Genomic DNA, 12689 nt, shown 5'->3' with positions numbered 1-12689 from the left:
TTCCCGCCACCATTTCGAAAATCCAGAAATACATTATTTATAAAGAAACCGGGTAAGTACAAAATCTTGAGATGACCGACGACACACATACGACATATGTATTCGAAAGTCGATAGATGGCGCTGTATATACACTGGGCCGCGCGGCCGAAAGTCGTCGCCTTTAACTTGTGTCTTTGGGTGGCATTTTTATGGGGATGGAATTGTACTGTGCATCGTAATAACACAACAGTTAATTAAACATGCCCAATCTTCTTCACCTAAACATAGGCCGACTCAAAGATAATTTAAGACGTTTATTCTTCCATTTCTCTGAGACAGAAAAATAAAACGATCATCCACCACCGATTCCTAAGAACATTAATGAAAGCTTTTTCTCTTAGCATTAGATCTCCTTCGTTATCTTAAAGTAGGTTTTCCTTATTTCGTGTGAAATTATTTAGAGTGTGAAATAAATGTTATTAGATAAATAAATAAAGCTGAAAAACCTGTTTAAAAAAATTCCACATTGTTATAAGAAGCAGTAAATGAAGACTTTGTTGTTAAGAAACTAGCTTCGCATGCCATTTATGTGTTACAAGTTTTCATACGCTGCAAGTTTTGTTGAGTATCCAGACATCGATTCTTTGAACAAATTGTGATTTATAACTTTCTGTTTACTGTTATTTTGAAATTGTTTTCTTCCAGTTATACAAAGCTTCTTGTTCCAAACCACATGTAGATTATTCCGAACTTGTAGGTAACCGGTTGTAAGAAAAACAATTCAGTTCTGTTTTTAGGTTATATCCTGCAAGTCTTTTTATCTGACAAAAGAGGGTATCAAGCTGACAGAGTCGCCCTCCTTGTCAAATCAGTCAAACAGCCTGATATTATACAACGTACATGTCTCTCATTCCAAATCCTAAGCTCTATTAGCGACAATTCGCCTTAGCAGTCCCCAAAACAGATCTCCCTTGTTGTTGAAAATATTCCAAACTGTTATTTCATTTTGAATCGCTCAGCGTCACCTCCGGGTTATGGCGTGATCTCAGTGGAGAAGTGCAGCTTCCCGCCCTGGTCCATGGCTTGCCTCGTCTCGTTGGAGTCGATTGTCGTTTATGTTGTCTGGGATACGGTAGGGCACCAGTACTCGTTGAACTACCTAGAGAAGAGAATCCGCGTGTGCTTGGAGGGCTCGGGAACTTGTCGAATGCGTATCCATTACTAAGCATGAACTGTGAGTTGGAGGCTGATATAGTCTCACCGAGGTCTTCTTTGAAGGTTGGAGCGTGCTGGAAGTTTGAAAAATCCGGACAGTATGAGTCCAGGACAGAGTCACAGTGGAAGAAGCGGCGATTGCGGTCTAGATTCCGCTGGAAGGGTAGTGGGTGGCGGGACGGTGCATTTCGGACATCATGGCAGGGCGATCTTTCCTTTCGCCAGGCTTCGCCATGAAGATCTACAGGGAACTCGCCAGGAATTAATGAGGAGAGATGATCGACGTGTGGATCCCAATGCTCGAATCTCATCGATTCTTCCAGCCGGTGGCCTCTGGGCAAAGTATCGATACCACTCAAGCTCTGCTCAAGTGAACGGTGGTTGTATCGCGGCTGTCCTCTACTGTCACTTTCAAATCGACGCCCCCTGTAAAAACTTTGGCTTGAAACGGTACCGCTGCTGGATGCTTCTTTAGGGTTGTTGTCATGGTAACACGACGCCTTGCATCGATTCTCGTGATTTGGAATCGAGCCGCTACTAGCCGGTTGTTCCAATGATGAGTGAAGGGTCGATTTGTCCTTCACAGGATTAGACAAAACGGTTGGAGATGATTCTGAGACGTGAGAAGCAGGGCCAGTGGTCGCAAATGGCTGAGTTTGGAGCTGCAGTGGACGTGGTCCCGCTTCGGTACCGGTTCCAGTTTGGGAACGGCCGGTAACTTGGGCCTGCGACTCAGTAAGTGTCGGCCATTCCAGCGGGTCATGCAAAGACAGTTTCTCGTTCGATTCCCAATCACAGCAGTTCGGTAACACCGTCTCCTCCTGAACTGCTTGAGGGTTCCATGCCTGCTGCTGCGGTTGCTGCAGTTGCTGCTGCTGGGGTTGCACTACAGGCTGACAGTGCTGAAGCTGGTAGTGTTGTAACTGCTGCTGTGGAAGAGAGTACTGTTCCCCCTCATGCATGGCATAACACTCGGGCTGTGTTTGGATCTGCGGCATGACACCTGTCAAGAATAATTGCTGCTGCTGCTCTTGTTGAGGTTGCTGCCAGTACTCCTGACCTCCTTGATGATACTCGTCACGCAGATCCTGCACCTGTTGCTGAAGCACTCCAACATTCTGAGGCAGGGTACTTGTATCGTGTGGACGTGTCTGTATCCCTTGCTCTTTTTGCTGCTTTGCTTGGTGCAGGTCCTGAGGTCCTGTTTGCCTTTCGTCCGCGCTGCTCTCGCCCATCATGGACTGAACTAGCTCGTTGGCTTCCTGGAGCTGTCCCTCAAGGATCTGGTTCTGAATGGAGATCTCCTCCAATTGTGATTCATAGTGGTACATCTGAGATACACTTAGACCAACATCATCATCACAGGATGGCAAAGGTGTAGGATCAATAAGATCTGAAGTACAAGTTACAGGGGAAAAATGAGAGAGGAAATATTTTGTGATCGAGAAATGTAATGTCCTATGTCTCTCTGTGTGGCACTTCTATCACAAAAGAAGACAATTTTTTGGGGGGCGTCTTACAGAAAAACTAGTAATAACACGAGAAAAGGTCTGTTTAGTAAAAATGTTATAACAAAAATATTGGTTGTATACCCTGTTGTCGAGGTAACGAATATATGGGATGTATTAAGCCTCAACACTGATACAGTGTATGTACCTGGTCTCTGGGTGGGTTTATCCGTATCTCCCCATCCGCTAAGGTCGACATAAGGTGGTTGCCGACCCTCCTTTTTATAGCTCTGCAGTGCACGGGACGGGATGCCGTTATAGGAGCCCAACTTGTAGCCAGCTTTGACTTTGACTTTGAAAAGACTGAGCGGCAACTGTAGACAAACCACAAGGGAAAATAGCTCTATAATTAGTTGAAACTGAAAGGGAAAAGTGTTTTGAGTAACTGAACACATCAACAAAAATGCATTGATGCAAAGCAAATAGATTTCGAGTAGAGACCATAAAGGCTGAAGAACCGTGCCACTCCAACCCTGGTTACCATCAATACACCGATTTCTCCCCATGGGAGGGAGTCACTGGTGCCTACTCACCGTTTTCTGATCAAGATCCACCACATCGGTGACTTCCAGAACTTCCAGTGTTTTGATGAGACAGTCGATGTATGCCTCCAGTCTCCAATTCCTGTCGCCAAGGAATGTCAACTCTAGGGCCAGTTCCTTTAGACGCCGCTCAAGGAGTACGATTTTCTTGCGGAGTCGGTCGTTGATCACCGCCATGCCGCTTTCTGTCTCTGGTAGGTCGGGTTGAGATGCGGGGGCTTGCGAGGAAACTGATGGCATGGATTGTCCAGTTGTTAGGTTGTGAGATGAAAGTGACTTAGCTGTAACAGTGCTCTCTGACACATCGTGCGTTGAGGTAACCTTCTCGTTTGAGGGAACTTTTGACGGTATGTTCATTTTTAACGTATCGGCATCAAGATGTTTACCAGTGTTGTTATGTTGTGTCTTTGAGGCGTCTTCAACAATGTGATGCGTCGTGTTGTACGTCGGGTACCACACATGGGGCTGCGACTTACTGATTTGTTGAATGGCTAAGCACTCCCAGTCATTCTCTGCAGTGTTTATGTTAACTGAAGGCTTTCTCTCAGTGTCATACAAATCATCATCGTCATCAGAATCTGAAGCAATGTTACTGACAGTCAGTGTAACCTTCGGACCATTCACAGAGCTTGTCATATCAGTAACGCTTGACGTTTTTTCTTCCTTATTACATTTTGGCAAATCATTTTCAAGTTTTTGAAGCAAAGTCTCTGTCACCTCCTGCGATTGGACTTTGGAGGTCCTGCAAACTGTATCAATCGGGGGAAGTTGCAGATTTGCTTCCAAAACCTCGGCCGTGTGGGTAAGCGATGGACCTCCATCATTTTCTTGATTCTTCTTGACGCACATCGCATCTTCTTGTTTCTTAGACCAAGTAGGACTGCCTTGTTCCAGCGATTCGTGAGTACCCTCAAGCCCTATTAGGTCAGCTGCATTATCAGTCACTTTAATCTCGAGAGGTTTCCTGTTCTCGACGGACCTGCTAAAGCTATCGTCTTGAGGTTTTTCGGTAGAACACTTATCATGCAGGCTGTCATCGTCAGTTTTCTTCCTTTCATTTGCCTCCTCAACTCTAAGAGTTACATTGTCTACATTTTTAAATGATGCACAAATTTTATCATTCACACCTTCGGTGTCTTCATGCTTGACTGAACTACTATCAGCAGCAACAAAGCAAGTGCCCTGCCGAAACATGTCGCTGGCCTCGATTACATCATCACCAGCATAAACATCCGAGACGTTTAAAGTTTCTCCACGCAAGTTCTCATCACCAGAATGGATCAACAGTACTTCCTCTGCATCTGGGGCAGCATCACCGTCCAAGATAATACTGTCTTCTTCTGGTCCTTCTTTTCTTGAAGTAATGTTCTCATTGATGTGAAATGATTTGAACGTGAAGACATCAAAGTTATTCGTCAGTGATGACCCGGCTGAATTAATAACATAACCAACCATGGAATCCAATTCATCCTCCTCGCTAGTCACCAGGTTGTCATCATCGTCATCGGTATTTTCCTCACTGCAACTCTCATTTTCATCTTCGCCATCCTTTAAATTCTGATCATACTCAATCTTTCTCTTCTCCTTCGCCTCATCTTTAATCGCCTCCCCTTGTACCTCAGGGGGCACCTCTAGTGCACCCATTTCCCCACTGCCATGCCGGAGGAAGTGATTTACCTCCGCACTGATCTCGTTTGGGACCCAATTTGCACTTTCCACCTCGAGTGACAACTCAACGTCACATGCTTGGCCGTCATTTGTGTCGCTGATTCCCCCACGGCTGTTTTGAAACTCATCTTTTTGTGCCTGCTTAACCTCATCATGTATTTCTTCGACCCGGTCAAGTGATTCCTCTACCTCATCATGTTGAACTGGAACCATATAAGGTTGATGAACCCCTTTTGATTCTTCCTCCTGGTGCGACATATCCAGTGGCTGTGCACCGTTTGTAACATCAAGAAACTCGATCCCTTCACCGATATCATTCTTGTCTCCCCAACTATCCTCCACCCTATTTTCTGTCAGCCTTTTCATGACACTGTGAAATCCAAAATCCAAACCTGCCATCTTCATGTGACTCGTCGACACGTCTCCCCCGACACCTGTTTCCTGGGTGGGTTCAGAATGAAACTGGAATGTTAAATCTCTGCATTGCTTCTCAATGATGAACTTTATGATGGAGTCAAGATGTTGTTCTGCCTTTTCCTTCAACGAGCCCGCTTTTGCTTCAACATTTGGTTTGTTCTTCACTCTGTCGTCCCGCTTTTCGCCGTGAGGAAAACTTCCAGCGTATTCCTCTTTCTCCATGGTAACAGGCCTAATATACTCATCATTGTCGGGAGAGGAATCTCTTTTACATCCATTGGAATTTTGCATTGAACCTACTTTTGGACTCTTGTCGGCAAGGACTGGTGAGTTTCTGTTTTTTTCCTGGATTAACTCCATCTTAACTTTGTGAAGAACGAACTCAACCAAATTTTCAATTTCCTTTTCCTCCTCAAGCAACCCCAGGTCATCTTCCTCAGTTTCTGCATGGCGATTACATTCAGAATTCATTGCATTTTGGTCAAGCGGTTCTTCTATTTCGACAGGTGAAAGTTCAACTTCAGCAATAGCTATTGTTTCGAGTTTACGAGCTTCACACTCAATGAAGCAATCCCCAATTGTAGCAAGTAGAGGGCGTCTTAACTTTGCAGCAGTATTGTCCTTCTCTGAGCAATCTCCGGAGTTAGCTGCGTCACCTCCATCCATGGAGGCGCCCTTTGAATACGTCTGCTTGGAGCTTTGGCTTTGAGAGGTTTCTCCCAGATAATCGGTTGAGGAAATTCGGTCGTCGTAACTGTCGATGCTGATGTTGATGATGGTTGGTGATGGAACGATGTCCGTCATGATGCGGAAAATTCATTCTGGAAAAATTATTTATTACTCACTACGGTTATGAATAAACAAAACAGATCGAACCAATTGAGATTTTGTGAATTTCACTCGCGTGGCTGTCCAGTACTGGGATACACGTAGCTATGCATACCAGACGTTTGTACGGATGCAAACACATGCCAATTAGGCTTTTTATCACGTCATAAAGTCTCCTGGACAAAGTTATCTCAGGGTTCAGCAAAACAATAAACACGACCACATAGAAATCAAGTGTACAGTCGTGTCCTTTAAAAATCAAGAAATTAAAAATCATCATTTAAAGATTGGGTAGCCAAGTTGTAATATGAATGTACACATGCGATTCGTCGAAACTAGCGTTGGTGTACAGCTCAGTGTCCCAAACAGGCTTTTCAAAAGTTAGAACTTTAAAATAACTAATAAATAATAAAATAACAGTGAACTTCGATGGTGACATTCAGACTGACACAAGTCCGTGTATCGGAGGTATGTGGCCTCGTGGTTAAGGGGTTGTAGCTTCTGATCATAGGGTCAGGGGTTCGAATCCAGCTGGTGGCAGCATGTTGCAATCCTGGGCAAGTCACTTCATCCCTATGTGGCTCTCTCCACCCAGGAGTAAGTGGGCACCTGTGAGGGCAGATGTCGTTATGTGTTTATTTGCGCCGAAATGGCAGCATCGGCGTATACTCCCCAGGGAGCTGAGTTGGTTTCAGGAATGTTCAGATGTTGTGAGCCCAATGTGCAGGGATAATAATAACAGCGCCTTGAGCACCTTCATGGTGGTAATGAACACCTCAGTGGTCATTATTTATCAGCATGTCTTCAGTATTGTTGAATTACCAATGAAGATTCAATTTTTTTAATTGCATCTTTAATATATATATTTCATTTAATTGATCAGTTATCATCATAATTTCTGAAACTCATAGGAAATACGTAACAAATACAATAAACCGAGTAGAATCTTACCATTGAGACTGCTGTACGGATGACACTTTCTCTTCTTAAGCAAAGCTCAGTCAAAGTGAACACTGGCGCGTCTGTTTTCATCAAGGTTTCTTTTCGACGCGCGCACAGGCATCAAACGCACTAGCCAATCAAAGTGAGGGCACGGAGTGATGTTAGGTGGTGCGCAATGCTTACGCGGGGAAGAACCGCGAGTTGCATTGTTTTTGTTCAGGTTAATAAAACATATTTTATCGTCTTTCCCTATTTTGACTGCATTTTACCCGAAGTAATAAAAAACGCGAAGTCAAATTCAGAATCACTTACACTTGGTTCTTTTGATGTAATTGAGTTCACTCACACGTTTCCTTTTTAATCCATGCAAATCCATCAGTATCAACATGCAATCAGCTTATTAAATTAAATTACAAATAATCTAACATGAAATCGATCTCAGTCCAAACTGAAGCATTTCCCCTTTCTTCACATTAACGTTGAGGCTCGCCACTCAGAAGTGTCCACATTGTGTTCCCTTTAATTCCCAGTAATAGTTACAGCCAAGAAATGTGAGGTATGTTACAAAACCCAAAAAATAAATATTGATATCAATGAAACACTCAACAAATCTATGCAGTGTGAACCTCCATTTCGAGCGTAATGTCGTTATTGCCTCTACTACGATTATCAAATCATAATTAATTTTATACTACAGTTGTGTCTGTTTGATGGCAATATTGATGGAATATTACAGGCATAGGCCTAACATTCTATTTGTTCCCGGTGATTTTTTAATGACAATTAAAAATGTTTCCGCAACTTTGTAGTTTGACGGACATTTAGAAATCGTACCTCGATTGATTAATTTGAATAAAATTAAACTAGGGAGAGTTTTCTCAAAAGTGTAAGTAGTTGATATAATGATAAACGTTTTGGCCAGGTATCAGTCATACCTCGCCTGTCTTGATGGAATAAGTGTAAGGAACAAAGCGGGGCATGTCCACCCCTGTCTGGGTCTCGTAAATTTTTAAATTGAATCTGCAGGCAGAAAACGCCATGTCATGTCTTGACCCATCAAGTACCATACCAAAAATGAAACATGTATAAATATAGCCTCTTGTATAGATTGAACCTGAGAGTTGATCGCTCGTCTTCTATATTTTTCTACGGTAGTGATATCCATTCCAGTCAAATCGACAAGGGGTACGGCCTAATCCAAACAAGAACTTGAAAACCCTATTTTTTTTCAAAGCGATTCCAAAGTCACTCTAAAGGTGCCGTTGTCCTCTAAGACGTAAGGCTACGGAGACGGGGGACTCACTTCTCCTTGCGGTCAACAACTGTTCATTTCTTCAGGAATCTAGACATCCTCTGATGAGTGTATAGCATTCCGTGTAGCATTACTTTATAATTCTTCTAGGGTTCGACTGTTGGGATTCAGGCCTTCGTTTTGTCTCCATAAAGCCCTTCTGTGCTGGAACCACCTCTGGTAAATCATAATAAAGATGGGAAAAACGATGCAAATTAGTATGAGGGTGCATTATCAATGCTAATTTTTTTATCCATACATGAATATCTTGTTATCCTTATCCAGGTGGACGTGAGTTTTAAACTCGGACCCCCCCCCTTTAAAGCCCTTGGCATGTCATCCTAATATGATTGATTCCCCACCTAATATAGTAATATCCTCTTCGCTATCACAATTCTAGATTCATTTAAACTTAATTATAAATTGCCTTCTTCCAAAGTCTGTCGAATGGTACTGTTTCCATGGTAATACAAGAAAAGGTAAAGGAGTCCACACAGAGCTACATTGCAGACAGACAATGTCCAAAGGTCATGCCTTGTAATTTCAGAATCATTTAATGACGTTGAGAAGAGAAAAACGTCCGAGAGCAACGACCATGCATTGTATGACACGTTCCAAGGATTACTTGTCTAAGTATTAAAAAATGGTCCTTGGCCTAGAAAGGTAAGGGAAGCAATACCGACAAACATGCCGATGTGGAGGCGGGTATGATAAAACATTTATTTCAATGCTGTCATTCTTTACAAAGTACTGAACATATCTGGCTATTAAATTGAGTAACATTACATAAAATAGGATTATACATTTGATAAATTAGATGACAACATTTAGGTTTAAAGTTATACCCCAACCTATGGACAAAGACAAACATACAATCTAACATAGGACAAATGGCGAACAAGACAAAACAAACGAGCGTGAAACAACGCCGCATTACTGGAGCACAAATAATCTACATGCCGATAATTAGCATAGAATGATTACTATGGACTCGTATTAAAAGGCTACAAGCCCCGTTATCAATATTCTAAAAAAAAAGAAACAAAGAAAAAAGAAAGATGTTTATAAACACGAAATGGTTTTAAGGCTTGACAAAATTAGTAGCATGTGAAATAAACAACTTATTTCCAGCTGAGAAAGAACCATTATAATTAGCATAATTTGTATCAACGCTACCTAGTCTACATCATTTCATCAACGTGTATGGTCAGTTTGCTATTAACTGAATTAATTTATGCGACATTAAGCGTGATAATGGGGAAGCGAAGATAGATGGCGTGAATTTCTGTCGGTGTATAGCCGTAAATAGAGGAGCAAGCGTTGGAGTGTGTATAAAGAACCAGATAAAGACAGTTAATTCAGTTAAGTAAGGGAGGAATAATACTAATCGAGAGGAAATACTCTACAAGCTCGACAAACCTGGACTCAAACAAAATCGTACATTGTATAATGATGGGATTAAAACACTGTTGGCTTGCTGTTGGTTTTGTGGAGTAAAAAACTCAGGACTGGAAATCGCATTCAATAAAGAAGTGTCCATTAACCCTAAACCCCTAGGGTGTATGTAAAATCGTGTTGAAACTGGAGGGTTTGGCACTGTTAGGGTTAATAAATAAATAACATGTTAAATACATTGTGTCATGTTTAAATTTGATTCAGATTTACAGAATTGCATTTTGAATGATGAAAACAAGCTATCCGTGGGCGTGGCCGATTGGGAGGTTATTCACACTTAATCTGAGATTAGAAATAACCCTGTATCATCCAACTTGCCGTGAGAAATGTCCAATTAGTTTACACAGAATGTCATTAGAGGACGGTGAGGGATCATATTGCACGAAAAAGATACCTCCAAACTGAAATATCGTGTTATGAAGGTTCGGTTCGTTGAACTTTGAGAACTTGAGGACAAAGACGCGCTCAAGTTAAGTCATACAGTAGACTCGTTTCTATCCTAATGGTGTTTTACAAGTCTTGTGCTGATGACATAAATACGGTGAGTAGTTGTGGAGTTGGAAGACTGATTAAAGTCTAATTCCCAGGCCCAAAAGAGCAAGATGAATCAGTTACTTGGACTGGGCCAAGGCTGTATTTGCTACTTTGACGTCCCTATCCTATATCGCAATCATGAAGCAAAAATCACATATAAACATGCCGATGATGTGAACAGGAACTCCACCGAGAAGTCATCAATAGAGTGATGAATCGATTGCGATATTACCGAGTGTGGTTAAGAAAGAACAGCATAACAAGGATGACAAACGCGATCGGATAATATAGGGGAAGTTACTCATAACTGACCTCGCAGAAGTTTGGATGCAAAGTAAGCTGGAACTGAGGTTGCGGATATGGCAGATTGAAACTGTGCCGCTGAAAACATATTTCAGGCTGACTACTTCAAACAATGGAGTTATATGTGATGGAAATTCTGTATCAAATAACCCCATTTATGGCAGTGCACTGAACAAAGAAAATTTGTTTTCAAGTATGAGGTGTTTACGGGCAGAATGTACAGGAAAACACCATCTTTAAGATAGAACAAACCAGTGAGACAATGATGTCAGAGCTATAGTTAATTGCCTTCCGACCATGTTTCAACCCGATTCAATCCCATCTTATTCACAGATCGATTGGACTAAAGTTGGTTCGTCCCTACTTGATCACAAGAGTTATTCTCTGAACGACACCCCCCATCTAATCTCAAACAATCTTTGGATATTTATTACATTATGCATATATACCGCCCCCTCCCCTGCCAAAAAATCCTGTTCTACTCACCGCTGTGTCTTGGGGAGACAAGCCAGCTTCTGCGGCAACAATCTCCAAAGTTATCTCATCCATATTCTTATTCTGTTGGAAGTTATCCTCCAGTATCTTGGCTTGTATCGGACTGACGTTATTCACTACGGAATCTTCAGGCGAGGCAAGTCTGGCATCAGCCATGGCCACCGGGTTGTTTCGGGGGGAAGTAGGGGGCTGATGCCGGCCGGGCTTCTGCGGGGTGACGGGAACACCAGACAGGGTAGTCGATGACTGCTGGCCGCTCATGATGTTATGTCGTCTCGGCTGTACTTGTCCCACTGATTTTACAGGATTATGTTTTTATTATCACACGCAGTGCAGGAAAATCCACCTCAACGAAGACCCACAATTATTGTACTATTATGAACTCCGTCGCCCCCACTCAAAGTGATACTCGGGGGTAATATTTTGAGTGCAATTTTGGGGGATCAGTGAAGCATTGAAACACCCCTGCAGCTATAGTAGCCAGAAAAGTGAAGCAATCAAAACAAACTGAGCAGTCCAACAAATGGAAATAGCATAAATCCAGGTTCATATACGCTAAGCTCTGTTGACTGAAGCAACTCGTTGACGATATTTACAGCTATGATTCGCCAAACACAAGGTTAAATCGTCAGCATGGACCCGTTCAATTTCCATGGAATCAAACATACGTATGCACTGAGCGATGAAACGTTATTGTTTTTAATCAAATTTTCGCCCAAATAACGGATCGCTCCTCTGTCTGCCCAGCACGCATGCGCTTGTAGTTGCCAGCAACTGCATTGATGCTCAGGGTGACCCTGTCGAAGTGGTCAACTGCACTTTTTACAGCTACGAGCCGGCTATATAGGCCTAAAGGATGACACATAGATAGCGTGTAATAACACCGTATCCGGTGGGGCGATCTTTTGCATATTCTCAACCGATGACTGTTGCTGGCCCTTTCGTAATTATCATTTTGACGGAAGAAACTGCAAGAGGAGATTCGAATAGCCAACGGCACTTTCAATTTTCATTGAAACGAAACGCTCCTTGGACTGGATGAAAGGGAGTTTTGGGGCGGAACGAATTCAGAGCAAAGCGAGCGGTGATGTGGATTTCAGCGTAGGCTATATACCGCTTCAGTCGCGTGTCTGCAAAATATAACGAATCCAACAATATATGATAAATATTTACTGCATTGTAAGCACGGCTTCACTGCATCTAGCCTGTACATCCAAACTGTGTGCGCATTCCTAGTGGAGAGGAGTCGCACAAGCTAGGCCGGCAGTCGTTTATTAATATTTTATACAGATCAATATAGCAGTGCAACCTTATACGGCCAGTGTACAAATTAAGCGAGAGTGAACTGGACCGTCATGTGACATAGAGACGACTTAATATACACGTAAAAATCAACCATTAAACGGTATGCAGCGAGAGAGGAGGTCCTTTACAATGGAACGCGCATGCAACGCACAAAATTAGGTCATACTAGAACGCATTTCGGCGTTTAGAATGACATTCTCAAAAG

The 12689-nt window shown here is 42.6% G+C and overlaps 2 protein-coding genes across 2 annotated transcripts; both read right to left on the bottom strand.

Moving 5' to 3' along the window:
* Window positions 1-266: 266 nt before the first annotated feature.
* Window positions 267-7196, bottom strand: LOC110979947 (uncharacterized). The gene is made up of 4 exons (XM_022236151.2): window positions 7111-7196; window positions 3238-6152; window positions 2853-3018; window positions 267-2589 (listed from the first exon to the last, which is right to left on the bottom strand). The coding sequence occupies exons 2-4, from the start codon at window positions 6133-6135 to the stop codon at window positions 983-985; spliced, it is 4671 nt and encodes a 1556-aa protein (XP_022091843.2). The 5' UTR covers window positions 6136-6152; window positions 7111-7196; the 3' UTR covers window positions 267-982.
* A 202-nt stretch (window positions 7197-7398) lies between these two features.
* LOC110979836 (homeodomain-only protein-like) lies at window positions 7399-12505 on the bottom strand. Its single transcript, XM_022235939.2, has 2 exons — window positions 11171-12505; window positions 7399-8569 (listed from the first exon to the last, which is right to left on the bottom strand). Exons 1-2 carry the CDS (start codon window positions 11438-11440, stop codon window positions 8489-8491), a joined length of 351 nt encoding a protein of 116 aa, XP_022091631.1. The 5' UTR covers window positions 11441-12505; the 3' UTR covers window positions 7399-8488.
* Between the last annotated feature and the right edge of the window lie 184 nt (window positions 12506-12689).

The sequence above is a fragment of the Acanthaster planci genome, linkage group LG13, assembly GCF_054643075.1.
Source record: "Acanthaster planci isolate LZ-2023a linkage group LG13, COTS_SCS, whole genome shotgun sequence".
In the NCBI taxonomy this organism is placed as follows: Eukaryota; Metazoa; Echinodermata; class Asteroidea; order Valvatida; family Acanthasteridae; genus Acanthaster; species Acanthaster planci.
Note: the sequence above shows the minus strand (reverse complement) of the source record. Positions and strands in the feature narration are given on the sequence as shown.